Below are 17,726 nucleotides of genomic sequence, written 5' to 3'. Positions count from 1 at the left end.
TTAGTGTCCATAAGTAACTACTAAGCAGTGGAAAAATGACTTATTTACAATTTTATTTTCTTGATGCCTTTGACCAGGTCATCTCCCAAACTGATTGTAGTAGCTAAATATGGTGCAATTAAACATCAATTATTAGTTACACTATCAGTAAAGTCTTATTGGAACAGTTCAGCAATCATCTGTCTTGGATGATTTCAGAGTTGCAATTATGTCCCTCATGTCTTTTATTTAACTATTGCAGGGAACTTGATTAAACCTCTAACCATTATTATTTCATTTCCTTGTCCCTATTTAAGTGCAATCTATTCCCCCAAAGTAATGCATTGATTTTATTTAAAGTATTTTCACTTCCTTGTGATCCAATGTCCTATCACCTTTCAAAGGCACTTAATTATTTTTAGGCTGTCAATGTGTTGAAGGCAGACATAGTAGTCAATTTTTGCACAGAAAGATCCAAATAACAGTAATGAGAAAATGACCAGTTGATCCATTTTTGATAAAGTTGGCCAGGAGATAAATGTTGGGTGTGTAATAAACATCACCCAGAACAGCCAACCAAACAAATATTTACAGATGCAACTGAGCACTCAGACTGGGCACCTGTCCTGACACAGGCTCCTGCCCATTTACTTACTTCATCCTCATTATCCAAGGCCCGAGACACACTTTCCAGATGGAGCAGTGATTTTCCTGCACCTGACTCAATGTGGTCTCCTGTATTTTCTGCATTGATACACAAATCCACATAAAACAAGTTATAAATTCCACTATGATATGTTCCTATAGGTTTTGCCTTAGCAAATGTTGGAAGTTGATTAAATATGTAAATGGTCAATTTCAAGAATTGGTTTTGTTAAACCAGAAAATTGTACTTAATTTGCTGAGAGAAAATATTCTATTGTCTGAAAGAGAGTCATTTATCTGCTATTATATACAGAAGGCATTCCTTTGGTGTGAGCATATTGGCATTGAGGAATCCACAGCACAATAAGAATTGGAACTTCTGGTTGGATGGCTGGTTGCATGCCAACACATGACCTTCTGCCTCCAATAATCCCGCGCCTACATTGGTTACCGGATGCGGATTTCTACATTACTCTCCACAGCCAATCTGATCGGATGATTCTTGACTGTCAATCAAAGAGTTTTTATTCTCTTTGAAATTTTTTGTCACAAATATGCAAAACATTGGGTCATCATGGAGGCTCACAGGTTACCACTGCTGCCTCACAGCCCTAGGGACCTGGGTTAAATTCTGGCCTCTGTTGACTTTCTGTGTGGAGTTTGCACATTCTCCCTGTGTCTGAGTGGGTTTCCTGTGGGTTCTCCGGTTTCTTCCTACAGTACAAACATGTGCAAGTTAGGCAGACCGGCCATGCTAAATTGCCCGTAGTGTCCAGAGTTGTGTAGGTTAGGTGGATTAGCCATGGGAAATACCGGGTTACAGGGATAGGGTAGGGGGTTAATTCTTGTGGGATGCTCTTCGGAGAGTCGGTGTGGACATGTTGGGCTGAATGGCCTGTTTCCGCCCTGTAGGGATTCAATGGTATTCTATGATGGTCTTTCAAGAGAATTTTAGATCACAGCTTTTTAGGTTGCTTGGAGCAGTGGAGGATCAGAAAGCCTTGTATAGTTTTTGTCCTCCCAATCACAACTATTTGAAGGAACATCATCTCATGAAAATCTCTTGAACTGGACACTTTAGTTGTAGCTAAAATGCTTTTCTGTATATGCCTGCAAACAACAATATAGCAAGAAGCATAATTCTGGTGAAATGAAGAAAAACCGTGTATTGCTGAGACAGTCTGAGCATGTTGATATAAAAATATACCTATTACACTGTGATTGCAGTCATTACTGTCATACATTTGTTAGTGAGCTCCGGAAGATAGGATAGTGAAGAAGGAGATTGGTTTGCTTGCCTGTATTTGTTCATTGAGCGTTGGAGTTGGGAGGTCACATTGTGGCTGTACAGGACATTGGTTAGGCCACTTCTGGAATATTGTGTGATAATCTAGTCTTCCTGCTATAGGAAGGATATTGTGAAACTTGAAGGGATCAGCAAAGCTTTACAAGGATGTTGCTAGGTTTGGAGGGTTTGAGCTATAGGGAGAGGCTGAAAGGGCTGGGGCTATTTTCCCTGGAATGTTGGAGGCTGAGAGATGACTTTATAGAGGTTTATAAAATCATGAAGAGGATAGACAGAATAAATAGATAAGGAGTTTCCCCAGGGTGAGGTAGTCCAAAGCTAAAGGGCATAGGTTTAAAGTGAAGGGGAGAGGTTTAAAGGAACCTATTGGGCAACTCTTTCACACAGAGGATGGCGTGTGTATGGCATGAGCTTCCAGAGTAAGTGGTGAAGGCTGGTACAATTACATTCAAAAATAATTTTGATGGGTATATGAATAAGAAGGGTTTCAAGGGATATGGGCCAAATGCTGGCAAATGGGATTAGATTTCATTGGGATATCTAGGCAGCATGTTGGATCGAAGTTCGAGTTGGATCGAAGGGTGTGTTTCTGTGATGTATATCGCTGTGACTCAATAACTCTCTAAAAAGGTCTCTTGAGTGGCAATGCTAATATCCCTGCCTTTGGGCTAGAAAGTCCAGATTCAAGTCCCACCTGTTGCAGAATTTGACATAAGTGGTTGAAAAGGCCAATTAAAAACACTCTAAAATAACAATGGAATTTAAAGAGAACTATTTTATAGAAAAGCAGGGAAATTAACCAGTGTCCTGGCCAATATTTATCCCTTAATCAGCATTATAAGAGCTTTGGGTGTCAGATAACTGTGAAAACTCCAATATAATAATCTAGTCCTTTTCTTCTTGATATATTAACATTGTCAAGTGTCAGTCTAAATTAGGAGGTAGCATTCCTGCTTTTGAGGTTATAGACTCAAGTCCCATTCAAGACTTTTTAGCAAAAAATCTAAACTTAAATGTGGCACAATGATAATCTACATCTTATCCAGGCAGCCTAAGGAAAAGTCTCAGCTGCCTTAGCAGTGTGTTGTAACATGCCTAAACAGGCTGGCTTTACATTCCCATGTAATACTGAAGAGGCTGCACCATGACATAATAAAAACTGAGAGAATTACGGATGCTGTTAATCAGGAACACAAACAGAAGTTGCTGGAAAGGTTCAGCGGGTCTGGCATTATCTATGAAGGAAAAAACCAGAGTTGACGCTTCAGATCCAGTGGCCCTTCCTTAGAACTGGAAGAATGTGCAACTCCACACAGTGAGTCACCCAAATCTGGAATCAGACCCAGGTCCCTGGTGCTGTAAAGCAGCAGAGTTAACCACTGAGCCACTACACAACCTCTGAGCTTCTGAATCATGCTCTATAAATGCAACATTTTTCTTTGTTATTTCTTCACCCTTCCCATGGCCGTCTATTTTCTCCCCACCTCCAGAAGATGCTAGTTCTGTTGGACATTTCTGTTGGATTTAGACCGTTTAGGAGAGTGGTCCAGGAAATGGCTGATGAAATTCAATGTGAGTAAATGTGAGGTTTTGCACTTTGGAAAAAAGAATACAGGCATGGACTATTTTCTAAATGGTGAGAAAATTCGCAAAGCAAAAGTACAAAGGGGTCTGGGAGTGTTGGTCCAGGATTCTCTAAAGGTTAACTTGCAGGTAGAGTCTGTAATTAAGAAAGCAAATGTAATGTTGTCGTTTATCTCGAGAGGGTTGGAATATAAAAGCAGTGATGTGCTTATGAGGCTTTATAAAGCTCTAGTTAGGCCCCATACTGTGTCCAATTTTGGGCCCCACATCTCAGGAAGGACATACTAGCCCTGGAGTGTGTCCAGCAGAGATTCACACAGATGATCCTTGGAATGGTAGGTTTAATGTGTGATGAACGGCGAAGGATCCTGGGATTGTACTCATTAGAGTGTAGAAGGTTGAGGGGGGGATCTAATAGAAACTCACAGGATAATGTATGGTTTAGAAGGGGTGGACGCTACGAAGTTGTTTCCATTAGGCGGGGAGACTAGGACCCGTGGGCACAGCCTTAAAATTAGAGGGGGTAAATTTAAAACGGAAATGAGATGACATTTCTTCAGCCCGAGAGTGGTGGGCTTGTGGAATTCATTGCCATGGAGTGCAGTGGAGGCCGGGATGTTGGATGCCTTCAAGGCAGAGATCGACAAATTCTTGATCTCAGAAGGAATCAAGGGCTACGGGGAGAGTGCAGGGAAGTGGAGTTGAAATGCCCATCAGCCATGATTTAAATGGCAGAGTTGACTTGATGGGCTGAATGGCCTTACTTCCACTCCTATGTCTTATGGACATTACTATACAGGCACCTCGCACTAACTAATGCAAGTTAACTACTTCTCATATCCAAACATGAGGGACAGCAGACTATTCAAGAGGGAAAAGCATCAGACTGAACCAGCTCCTAGGCTTGTCTGCCAGCTACACACCTTCCAGAAGGAACCATTGCATACGAAGTGGGCTGAGATCCAGTATCAATTTTCTGCAGTTCCAGGAAGTACCATTTTTTAAAAAAATTAAATTCATAAATACTTATTATTGATAACAAATATATTTATTTTCATTAGATGCTTTATATCATAAAATAATCACAATAGTTCAAAAGTACACTGAATTACAATAATTTACAGTTAATTATAAATTAATTAAATATTGATTAGAATTATTAAATCTCTGAAATGTGGGTCAGCTTGTCACTGTATATAACAGATCGTTAATAATAAATTAACAGTTGTTATCTTAAACAGTATTGTACAATAGTGTTTTAAATTGACCCCTCACATGGATATACTGACCAATTACCCACTCTGCATGGTGTGCATGATATAAAGTAACACAAGACTCTAAATGTGATATGGTTCATGTTAAGTCCCTCAGCCCTTGCTACCCAAGTAAGCTTTGAAACAAGGACCCTTTGTGTTATAAATCAAACAATTAAACACAGCAGGCAGGTGTGATCCTGATGAAATGGTTAGACTGTAGTGTTCAATATTGCCTATGCTTCCTCACCTTACACTTAATATGGAAAACGGTTATGCAGAAACAGATGGAAAATGGTTGGATATGAAAGCCTGTTGGTGTTCTTTTCTCTCAAGCTGTTCAGAGTCATCGGAATTCTTTTCCTCAAAAGGGAGTGGATTAAACACATTTAAGGCAGAGGTCAATAGATTCATGATTAAAGATTATCAAAGATATGCAGTAATATACAGTTCCGGTTAAAATCAGATCAGCTGTGATCTTACTGAATGGCAGACCCAGTGGCCTACTCTTGTTCCTTGTACAAAGAATGAAAAGCTATGCAGGGATATGGATGTGATGACTTTATCCTAACCTCATCATAAATACATGAAAGCCAGAATGCTGACAGCAAAAACGTTAAAAGTTGAAGAGATTTTCAGGAGATGTAATAGGATGAATGGCCACCTAGAAGCGACCACATGTGATAACTGCAAACAAATACACTACTTTCAAATGGCATTTCATTTCTGTACTTTATGGAAGGTTAATGGGCGTTAAAATAATGTTTAGAGGAATATCCAATTAACAAAATAAGCATTTGTTTGTTATCACTAATACTCATTATTGATCAATGGTTAAAAGCGAATTAATTAAATAAATGACTGGTATTTGATTTGCCGTATGCTAAAGTACCAAAACATACAGCTTGGCATTGCAATTTTGACAATTCCACGTGGTTATCCCTCAACTATTTTTCTCCCTTTATCTCCTGAATACTCTGCCTCTTGTTGGGTTTCCATGTCCATAGTTCCAGTTGCCTTCTGATATTATAGCCAAGTGGCTATGAATGAACATGGCTGGTGAGCATTGGCAGTTTGTCTGTAGTGGACATCACAGTCATTTTTAACACTGTCACTATGATCAGTGTTCTTGCACATCCACATGTCTGTCTCTGCATGATGCGCCATCACCTAGCTGGTCAATACGCACAAAAACATCTACTGAACCTATTTACTTATGAAAATGCAGACTGAAAAACAACAGGCAAAATATACTTCCTCTGCTATATATTAAGCAAGAGTAAGAAAGAATGCAGTGATTCATCCACTGGTTATGGATCTGCATTGAGGTCCCTTACAACAGGAGTTGAGGTAATTGCAGGGCTATTTTATATCACACATTCAGCTTCAACACTTGTATGTTTGTTGGGTCTGGTACTTGGAGATCCTATGTCCTGATGACAGCTATCACTTTGTGTCCACTTCACTGAAGGTGCCCAAAGGTGACTAATTATCACATTGTGGAGGTAGATGTATTATACAACTTGTTTTTTTTTTCTCCCCCTTTTTACTGCCTTGAGAATATAAACAGATTGTTACGATTGCTCTGTTCAATTCAAAGCACTTGAAAAAATGCAAGACTTCTGACAAAATCCTTAAGAGCATTCAGGCTCAGCTTCCTTCCTTGATCTCCATGTCTCTCTCCCCATTCCTGCTTCTTGTATAGTCCAACAACAAAGCCATCAGTGTTTGACAGCAGCTGGCTAATACTCATGGTGTGCATCCGATCCCTCTGTCCATCTTCTCGTCCTCTCCAGGCATCTCATGCACCATCAATGGAAGAAGCTAAAGATGGCACCTTCTCTGAGGAAAAGACTGAACATGCTTTGGGCAGCTCATCTCCTTCTTTCTCGATATAGTTCATTCCGAGTTTTCAAGAAGTGTTTTCTTTGAACAGTTTGGATGTTTGACGAAGCAATTTGTCTGTAAAAGAATTTTTAAATAATTACTTTTATTCTAATCTATAAACATTTTCTTGATATCCTTCACTTTTGTTCCTTACCCTACACATATGTGGTGGCCGAGTGTTGCATTATATTAAGGCATTACAAAGAAATCAAGATTTATGAAGTAAGTCCACCAGTAACTTTTCTGGGGGAATCAGGGATGTGCAATATTGCGGGCACCACCCCCATTTCGAGGGCGATTAACAAGAAGGAATTGAACTTTCACGTATCTTTTTGTGAATAAAATTTACCTTAAAATCTGTAACAAATGAGAATTTCCAGTTCTCAGCTGTTGCGTTGTACTGGAGTTTATGGTTTGGTGTTGGCGTGGGATTTGGTGTTGTGTACGTGTACTTCCAGTTAGCTGTTGGACACCGTTGTCTCTCCTGAAAAATGAAAACAAAACAAAATTCATTCTTCTAAATTTAACATTTTAGCAGAATGTATTAGCTGTCAAGCCAGTTCCTAATGCGAGTCAAGTTGTTTCATACTTCTTTTAGATATTAGCATCAAAGGGACTGCAGACTGACCCTGTTAAGTTTATAAGGCTCTTGGCACAGAATTGTAAAGCACAGGAGGCCATTCAGTTTTCTGTGCCAACTGAAAAAGTCCCAATTATTCCACCACCCTGCTCTTTCACCAAAGATTGGCAATATTTTCCCCCATTTTAAGATTCAATTCCCTTTTAAATTTATTATTGAATCTGCACTTCAGATCATAACAACTAGCTGCATAAAACAAAATTCTCTCCATCTCCCCTCCCTGGCTTTTAGCCAATTATTTTCAATCCATGTTCTCTGGTTGCCAACTCCCATGCCTTTAGAAACTGATTGTCCTGAGCATCTCTTTCAAAATCCTTTACAATTTTCAACATTGCTATTGAATTTCACCTTGACCTGCACGTCAATTACCATTAAACCATGCATTTCTCTACAGTTTTGAAAATAATTGTTCCTTTGTCTTCATTTCCATCTCAAAAATTGCATACTTGTGTAACAGGTTTACCGTGTAACAAACATACGACCACAAACATTAAAAGTAAAACAAAAAATGTTGTTCGGCACCTGATCATTTCAGGTATGATCCCTGCATAAACACCTTTTATAGGCTAGATCTGAAAGATGAACCTCTTTCTTTTCTCAGATACTTATCAACTTGCTCTGCATGGCCACAAATCTGTTTTTGTATTCTGACTTCTAGCTTCCATAACATCTTAATTGTTTTGAATACTTTTTAAAAGATATTTTCGAAGGGCTTATATTTGCATAAAAGCCTTCCATGACTTCAAAATACTGCTCAGCAAAGTGCTTTTGAGATTCCTGCAGCAGGGTAATTGGTGTAATGTAGGAAAATTAGCAGCCAATTTGCAAACAATAGTAAAGATAAATGACCAGATAATCTGTTTTACTGGTATTGGTTGGGGAGCAGATATCGGCCATAACATTGGGAAAACACCCCAGCTCTTTTCTGAAATAACGCTGCAGGACGTCCATCTGAGAAAGCAAACAGGACCTCTTTCAAATATCCATTTCAAAAGATGACGCTGCTGCAACACCAGTTCCCACCCCCACCCTGCCCCCCAATAACTGCACTGGAGGTTCAATTTGGACTTTGGCATCACATCACTGGAGTGTGATGTACATGATTCAGAGACGACAGCGTGACCCACTAGGACATGGCTGTTATTTCTACGTCTTGTCATTCTCTGACACAATAGGCACATAATGTAACTGAAGACATTGTTCAAACACTATGTTTGTAGTCTTTTAAAGCTGAGAACCAGTGAGTAGAAATGGCCTTTTCAGTGAGTTTAGGCTTGCTTTGCAATTTCCTTTGCCAGCATTGTCAATTGCATGAAGCTTCTGGTGTCCACTGTAGATTGTTCAGTTTGTCATAATGGAAAGGCATGTCTAACTTGGGCCACTTTGTAATATACCGTGTTATGACACTGAGCTTTGCTAACTATTTGGTTACAGGTTTGAAGCCGTATACAAAATAATTAAAACCTCCTACAATGCACTAAATAATCTTGATAACTTACAAGCTGTCCAAGTGGCAAAACTCAGAACACATTCTGTCCTTGGAATGTGCACATTCGCACCTTGGAGTTGATCTTTTGCGGCGTGTTGCTGGACTTCCTAAGCCGTAAGGTGTGGTTTTCCTGTTGAGAAAACAGATACCTGTGATTACTAAAGAAAATATTTATGGCATCATAACACACACAAAGACCAATCATTAAAAAAAATTCAAAATCTGTAGGCAAGTTTATTGGTGTTTACAGATTTTGCGATAATTGGTTTGAAGGGTGTCATTGTTTAATATTTGACAACACATGCCAACTTTATACACAAAAACCAACTTGCTACAGTCAGCATTCTGTCCCCTTCAAATTAATGATGCTGCTTTGTGATTCTGGAATATAATTGCTAGGGCTGGTGTGCATTATCACCCTACAGTTATATTTTAATTTAAATTCATAACTTACTTTTGTGATCCGATTTTTGTTACAGTGCCCCTTACGGGATGTCTGCCCTAATTATGTTTACTTTGGGTATTTTAAAACTAGAATGTAATTACTTATTAGCACCAACTTGGCTGCACATTTAAAGAGATAAAGAAATATGCAAATACTCAAAATTCAAAACGCTGGAAATCACAGAAATGTAGAACTAAGTCCATTATTAACTGGGCAATGTTAGTATTACAAGAACACATATATAGCACTTTCAAGGTTCTAAACATCCTTAACATATTGAGACACGTCAAGGCACTACATAGCAGCATAAATTAGACAACTGCTACTGATCCAGAGAAAGAAATATTACAATAGGTGACCAAAAGCTTAGTCAAAGAGGTAAGATTTAAATAGTAATACAAAGGAGCAGAAAGGTTAATGCGGAAGGAGATTTAGGAATGGAATCAAAGAGCACAGACGTCAATGATGTGACAAAGAATCTGGAACTGCAGGGTCACAAAGATCCTGGAAGGTTGGTGATGGCTACAGAAATTGGAATGGATGAGGATACGGCAATCTCTTTTTGTTGGTAATATGTTAAATCTGGTTTACACATTAACTGACTTGAATTTCAAGTGCTCTTTAAATGCTCCCTCTTAACCAACTACTGCACTTGTCATGCTTTTTGCAACAAGCCTTAATTCAATGTTGGGTGGGTCCAGAATAAAGTTATTGCACATCCAAACACATAAATAAAGCATGACAAAGTATGAAGATTAACTGGCACCTCAAGATAGCACCTTATCTCATCTCACAGCACCCACAATGGATTAGTTTCTGATTTACATCTTGGGAGGTGAAATGGAAACGCAGGAGGTAATTCCAATTATTGAAGAATTGTTCTGAGGCTCACTGAAAATGCTGGAAACACTCAACAATTCAGGCAGAGTCCACAGAGTGAGAACCCCTGTGAATATTTCAAGTTGGTGATTTCTCATCAGAACTGCAAGTTAATGATCTGGCCATTTCCAGGAAGGTACTCAAGCAAGGGGTTTCCAAAGTGGGGTCTGTGATGGGGTCTCAGAGGTCATATTTGAGGTCACAAGCTGCCCCATCTCCAAAGCAGCAATGGTAACTGTAAATGCTGCCAATCAACATTGGATGGATAGTCAGTGTATATCAGAAATCACTGCCAGAAAGAAAAGCTGTGCTCCAAGTTGACACTGAGAGTGAGACAGTGAATTTGCTGCAGTTTTAATGTCTGATCACTGCCACCTCTTCTTTAACCCAGTTGGGACTTCTGTTTACCTGTTATCTTTAGCTTGTCCCAGTTCTGGTAGAAGGGTCATGAACATGAAACATTAGCACTATCCTTGCCTCTTCACTATTGTCCAGCATTTTTGCTGGTTTTCTATTTGGGATTCCAGATTTCTGCTTTACTCACCCTGGCGTATTCACCCAGATGATATCCTTGTGGCAGAAATAGATGCACTCTTTGTCTCTCAGGTTATTACATGAGCAGCGCTTCTCTCTCTTCAGATACAGACTGCTGGCTTCGCTGGACCCTGGCAAACGGAAGCCACAACCTAGACCACCAAAACGTGACATGTTAACCAACAGAAACACCTACAGAATTCAAACAGAGGATTTCTCTGCCTTCTCTGCCCCGTGTTTGCACTATGCAGGCTGCAATTATTACATAAATTACAACCAAATTCAAATAACTGATTGCCTCTCTGATTTTGCACTTTTCCAATTTATTTTGTTTCATCACGCCCTGATCTGATTTTTGGATTAGCAGATTTGGAAAGAGCTGAAACCCCGAGCAACAGCAACGGTGGACGACGATTCAACGATGAATTCACGGGATGGATTCTGTTGTTTGCAGAAAAAAATTTCCTGTTAAGGAAATGATTGCTTGAAAATAAACCAGCACCTCGTTAGGAGTCTTACTTCGAACAAATATAATCAGACTAATCAGAGAGCAATTTACCGAAATATCTAACGTTCCCCATTCTCGTCACTGCAGTTTTCAGATTATGCAGTGAGATCCCAGAAACAGGCACCACAATACAATACTGACAGTCTCAGTGATTTGTACCAGTGCCTGCCTCCACTCAAAGCGTGTGCCCGGAGCTGGTGCAAACCCCTGCAATGCTGTGCAATCAAAACCCGTCACAGGGACGGTGGGAGAAGTAAAATGACCGCAGAATCATGCATAAATCTGATAGCATGCAGCCAAATCCTATAGGTTACCGCGGAACAAGGGTACAGTGCAAGAACATCAGCGCTACATCTAAACTTTATACTGAATCATTTCATTTGTACACACATACCATTTTCGAACAAACTAAGGGCCATGGCCAGCGTAAATAATCCTTTCAAACTGCAGCCCATCTTTTTTTGCTGGTGTAGGGTCTATTCTGCACACTAAATCCTGCGTTGCTGTATTTGCATTCAGCAGCAAAGCGCTCTGCAGACAGTGTGTGCCTGAGCTCCCGGCGCTTCCCCCTATTTATAGAGCTGACGCAAAGTCAAGACAACACCTACAACCACATCTCGGTGCATGAGGATCCTGTGCTGGTCAGAGGAAGTCGCGCAACATTCAATCCACCCTCACACCAACCACATACCATAGCATGGCAATCATGCACGAAACCTCTTTTTTTCGATTTACGCGGGTGAGTTAATCCCCGCGTAAAAAATGCCATTTTTGGTTAAAAGGAAGTTGCATTGGCCCACACCCTGCATTCCACAAATCTACCCCCAGCTCAGACGAGGTTTTGACACACTTCATCTGGCGGTTTGAAGTTTAACTTTTGAGGTCACTTATTCACTCAAATAAAGTAATAACATGCCATCGTCTCCAGTCATACACGTTTTTATTCTAAAAAAGACGATTACAAGGAAAATCTTGGACTACTTTAGTTGTGACATTAAGGGACTAATATGCAGCTCGTAGAAACGAGCGTCGAAATGTAAGTGTTTGTTCAGGCCCCTGTTCTCTCTTCAACCTTCATCGTTCTCCAAAATTAGCTTTCCAATTGAGTCTTCAGGGCGGTTTCTGAGAGAGTCGCTGAGTCACCCCTACCTTGCCAGTGTCGGAGGAGAAAACAACCGAAATTAAAGTGACGAGTGCAGACAAAATACTTCACCATATAACAGCAGTAATATTCATACTGCAAAAAAGGGTCAACAGACTTGAAACATTAACTCTGTTTTCCCTTCACAGTTGCTGCCAGACTTAAGCACAGAAACAGACCCTTTGGTCCAACTTATCTACGCTGACCAAGCTTCCCAAACCAAGCTGTCCCACTTGGCTGCTTTTGGCCCATATCACTCAAAACGTTTCCTACTCGTGCACTTGTCTAAATGCCGTAGCTCTAACTGCGTCTACTGCTTCCTCTGGCAGTTCATTCCACTTGCTGAGCCTTTTGGGCAATTTATGTTTTTGTTTCAGATATCTGTCATACATAGTGCTTTATTATATTTACTTCAATTATGCGGACCAACCCTTTGGTTCAAAAACAGAAGTTGCTGGAAAAGCTCAGCAGGTCTGGCAGCATCTATGAAGAAAAAAATCAGAGTTAATACTTCGGGCCCAGTGACTCTTCCTCAGAACATGAGGTGCCCATTCTTAGGAAGGGTCACTGGACCCAAAACGTTAACTCTGGTTTTCCCTTCACAGATGCTGACAGACCTGCTGAGCTTTTCCAGCAACTTGTACCATTGTTCCTGACTCACGGCAGCTGCAGTTCTTTTGGTTCAATTTGGCAGCACCTTCAGTTCTGAAAATCCTTGCCCTGAAATGTTAAGTAACGAGGTGTAGAGCTGGATGAACACAGCAGGCCAAGCAGCATCAGAGGAGCGGGAAAGCTGACATTTTGGGCCTAGGCCCTTCTTCAGAGCATGGTCTAGGCCTGAAACATCAGTCTTCCTGCTCCTCTGATGCTGCTTGGCCTGCCGTGTTCATCCAGCTCTACACCTTGTTATCTCAGATTCTCCAGCATCTGCAGCCCCTACTATCTCTGTAATGTTAACGCTGATCCTCTCTTGACAAATGCTACTGGACATGCTAAGTAGTTTCAGCATTTTTGGTTTTTGTTTCAGTTTTCCCGCATCTGCAGTGTTTGAGTCCTGAATAATTAGGATCATTTCATGAGAACAGCACAAGATAAAAGGAAGATGTGATGGAAGTGTTTTAAATTATGAAAGGCTGAGACAGAGTGAACGGAAAACAATTCAATGAGAAAACAGGAGTTAGCAAGTAGGAATTGTTGTGGGATCAAAGGACAGTAGCCTATTTGTAATGTGACTTAATTCAACTGACTGTAAAATGGATGACACCGACACACAGTGGCAGCAGTGTGTACTGTCTACAAGATACACAGCCACATCTCACCAAGGCTCCTTTGATAGCCATTTCCAGACTTGTGATCTAGAAGGACGAGGGCAGCAGATACTTGGGAATATCATCATCTAAAAGTTTCCCTCCAAGCCACACACCATTCTGACTGGGGACTATGTCCCTGTTTTTTCACTGTCATGCATCAAAACCATGGAATTCCCTTCCAAACATAGACTGCAGCAGTTTAAGAAGGTGGTATGATGTCTCCTTCTCAAAAGCAATTAGGGATACACATTAAATGCTGGCCTAGTCAGCTATGCCCACATCCTACAAAGGAATATAGGCCAGATTAGGGAAAAAGGGGATTCAGAATATTAGCATGGGTGAAACATGTGTGATCAGGATTACAGGTGACATGGAGGAAAGTTGGCCTGAATTGCAATGTACAGGAGCCTGTAGGTGATTTTTTCTCATTTGTAGTTCATATATTGATGAGTGAAATTCACGGTTTACCATAGGCTGGAGTGACATTTCTCACACAGTCTTTTGCAGTTGGGTGCCTTTCTTGCAGAATCTGCCATAGAGTTGGAAATGCAATCTTCTGCCATTCCCACCTCTGGCACCATATTCAAAGCCCAGATGCACACCACTTTCAAAATTGCAAGCCAGGAGGTGGTCCTCACACTGTGGTGTTCCCATGACAGTATCACTGACGATCCTAGGTATTTGCAGCTCAGAAGAAAGGCAAGCTACCCCCACATTTTGGGATGTGAAAGTTTTGTTGAAGAGGAAGATAAGTCATTTTCCCAATGGACCCCCCCAGGAGCCCATTTCGCCAGACACAGATCACAGTCTGTGAGAGGGCTGTTTCTTAGGTTAAAGAGAACTCTTATCTGTGTAGAAGGAAGGCCAATCATCTTCTGCATTTTGCAAGGCTTATTCCCGCCATGTTCCCACTGCTCCTTTACACTCACAGGTGATTACTTTGCCTAATTCTGCCACTGCACATACATTGCACCAAGGTTCCTGGGGGTATAGCTCTCAGTATTATATACATCATGTCCACTCAACACCTTTCACCACTTCATCCTCCCAGACATTTAACTGTGTGCAGTCTCTCATTGCACACTGGGAACATCTCAGTGCATTTCCTGCTCATGCAAGAGCCACCAACTGCTGTTCCACGCATTTACATCATACTCAATCCTTCCTTTGTCTCATCGCAGTGAAAACTGGCCCACAACTGGGTCACGAGGACTCAAGCTATTTTATTTTGTCGGGACTGGTGATTGGAGAGTGGACTTGACAGGCATCAGGTACCATTTATCCCTGTGAGGAGGATATCCTAGATCTGGCTGGAGAAGAGCATGATTGCTCATGTAAGGATGGAGAGATTTCAGTTTGCAACTGATCCAGTTGTCCTTTATTGCGCTGTTCAGCACTGCTCACCAGTGCTAGCTCATTCTTCATTTACATAAACATTTATGGATCTTCTTCAACAAATTCCCACTCCCTCTTCTACAGGCACAAGCAGCATCCACTGAAGCTGCCACAGTTAGGCCAGTGCTGGAGATTCTCAGCTCCACCACTCCCTTTGAAGAAGAAGCCATTGAATCCTTGGAGGATATGCCAACAAGACCTACACTTGCAACTCCACAAGCTCAGAGATTTTCACTTCAGTGGGTACTTGTTCTAGATTTAACTTGGGTGCACAGTCTGGTGAGCACGTTCCTGACACTTTTCCAAGCTGGTCAAGAATACATCACTCTAGAGAGAATATTGAAAGAACCACAGGAGACAAGGCACCTGCTCAATTCCAGGCAGAAGATAAGCCCCTGTACTCAGTTATGAATGACAAGGTCAAACAGCAGAGACAGACACAGGAATGTCAGGCAGATGGTGAGCTGGAACAAAGGATGGACGAGTACACCAATATTTTTGGTGCCACGGTTGGACTTACCGTCCATCCCTGTAGCCTCAGTATCAGTGGCAAGACGAGAGGAAGACAAGTCATTCCAGGGAGTCAGAGTTGGATGGTGTCAACAGAAAAGGAGGAAGAGCAACAGAAAGAACCACCAGATGTTTCTTTCCAGAACTCTCTGGAGGTGCTCTACTCCACTTCCCCTGCCTATGATCCCAATGCCTGCAGTGGTACAAATTGATGAATGTGACTCTGTATCTGATTTGAAACTCTCATTTTTTTCTTGGGGTCTCCAGACTGAAAGGATCAGGGGACAACACCCAAGTCTTTCCGCCAAAAGGGCTCACCACAGAACAGGCTTTCTCCACTCCTGCTGCAGAAAGTGAAGAAACATAGCATGAGGGGGAGGAAGATGAAACCTTACTGAGGAAGGGTGGAGAGCATGGGTGAAATATCATTACAAACTACCTTTCGCTGTTGTAAATATGGGCGGGCAGTAGGGATTAGTTTAATTTGGTACCATGTTCAACACAACATTGTAGACTGAAGAGCCCATTCCTATGCTCGACTCACCCATATTCTGTGTTCTAAATATGTGTTCGGTTATATTGTTAAGATGCCTGATGCAGTGTAATTTTTGCTGTTAGTCTTAGTGAAGATACACCCACGAGAGAGATGAGCAGCCTCTTCAGACATCACAAGAATGAATGAAGTTGTAATGGTCAAGTAGTTTCCATCTCTTACAGCAAACAGCTCCTTGACTTGTAAAAGAAACTTGGTAAGCCTCAGTGGAATATTGTGTGCAGCTATGGGAAAGCTTTAGAGTAATTAGAGAAGGAATTTACAAGAGTGGTTCCAGGAGTGAGAAACTTCAGTTATCGGGATAGTTTGAAGAAGTGACTACTGTTCTCCTTGGAGAGAAGAAGGCTGGGAAGAGATTTGATGGAAGTTTTCAAAATCCTGAGCAGGTTGGATCGAGTAAATTGAGAGAAGCTGTTCCTGCTTGTAAAAAAGAACAAGAACGAGAGGCCATTAACTTAAAGTGATGTGGGAAAGAATCAAAGGTGAGAAAAAATGTATTACCTATTGAGTAATTAAAATCTGAATTGACAATATAGTAGAGGTATTCCAGAGGGCATTGGATGATTATTTAAAAATAGCATGCTATGTTATGGGAGAAAAACAGTAGATTGTCACTGGTTAATGATACTCATTTGAGGAGCTGGTGCTGATACACTGGGCCAAATGGCCTCCTTCTGTGCTGTAACAGTTCTATGATTGTGTGAGCTTGTGACTAGAGAAAGCCTTAGACATAGAAAACCCTTGAGCCTCACATCATTCCACACCTATACTCACCTGCCAGGTGAGAGTATGGAATCAGTGATGATTCCACACAACTTTAGAAGAAAAGATTCATTCTATGCATCAACTTTACAAGGGACCACACTACCACTCAAGGCTAGGAGGTGTACAATGGGCAGCTCCTGTATCTACTCCATCTCATAATGTGCTGGCCTGCTGAGAAAAGCTGCAGAAAATGCTGCTGCTTGCAGATTCAACACGAGACTAAAAGAAATGCAAAAATTCCCAGATAACTTAGCAACCAACGCACACTCTGCAACATTGAAAATATACTGATGATGGAAAGATCGAAAGAAAAATTCTCAAGATTCATCTCAACTTCCTTCCTATCATGACAGCCTTTAATTTTCAATGCTAGGATGGCCTAGTGGTATTATCACTGGACTGTCAAATCCAGAGACCCTGGCAATGTTCTGAGGACCTGGATGCAAATCCCTCCACGGCAAATGATGGAATTTGAATTCAATAAATATCTGGAATTAAGAGTCTCATGATAACCATGAGTTGATTGTCATGAAAAACTCACCAAGTTCTCTAATATCCTTTAGGGAAGGGAAATGCCATCCTTACCTGGCCTGGCCTACATGTGATTCCAGATTCACAGCCTCGTGGTTAAATTTCAATTGCCCTCTGGGCAATAAATACTGATGTAGCCACTGATGCCCTCATCCTGTGAATGAATAAAGAAAGAAACCTGATAGGTGCCTTAAGAGCTACTAAAACTTGGTCAAATACAATGTTGGTGCACCCTTCCATTAGCCGTTGCTTCTTTCTTATCGGTCAGTAAGAGCTGTAATGTGTAGATCTTTGAAAGTGAGACCATCAGAAGATATCAAGCATGAATTCATGTGGGTAACAAGACATTGCTGTGGCAATGTAAATGGTCAA

General features: G+C 41.0%; 1 protein-coding gene across 1 annotated transcript; it reads right to left on the bottom strand.

Annotated features, from left to right (window-relative positions):
- Positions 1-4,594: 4,594 nt before the first annotated feature.
- Positions 4,595-11,681, bottom strand: LOC125465022 (endothelin-2-like). The gene is made up of 5 exons (XM_048558061.2): positions 11,544-11,681; positions 10,652-10,793; positions 8,794-8,913; positions 7,004-7,138; positions 4,595-6,729 (listed from the first exon to the last, which is right to left on the bottom strand). The coding sequence occupies exons 1-5, from the start codon at positions 11,602-11,604 to the stop codon at positions 6,642-6,644; spliced, it is 546 nt and encodes a 181-aa protein (XP_048414018.1). The 5' UTR covers positions 11,605-11,681; the 3' UTR covers positions 4,595-6,641.
- Positions 11,682-17,726: the final 6,045 nt, after the last annotated feature.

Source organism: Stegostoma tigrinum, chromosome 24 (genome assembly GCF_030684315.1).
Source record: "Stegostoma tigrinum isolate sSteTig4 chromosome 24, sSteTig4.hap1, whole genome shotgun sequence".
Classification (NCBI taxonomy): domain Eukaryota; kingdom Metazoa; phylum Chordata; class Chondrichthyes; order Orectolobiformes; family Stegostomatidae; genus Stegostoma; species Stegostoma tigrinum.
The sequence above is the reverse complement of the archived record's forward strand: the minus strand, read 5'-3'. Positions and strand labels throughout refer to the sequence as shown.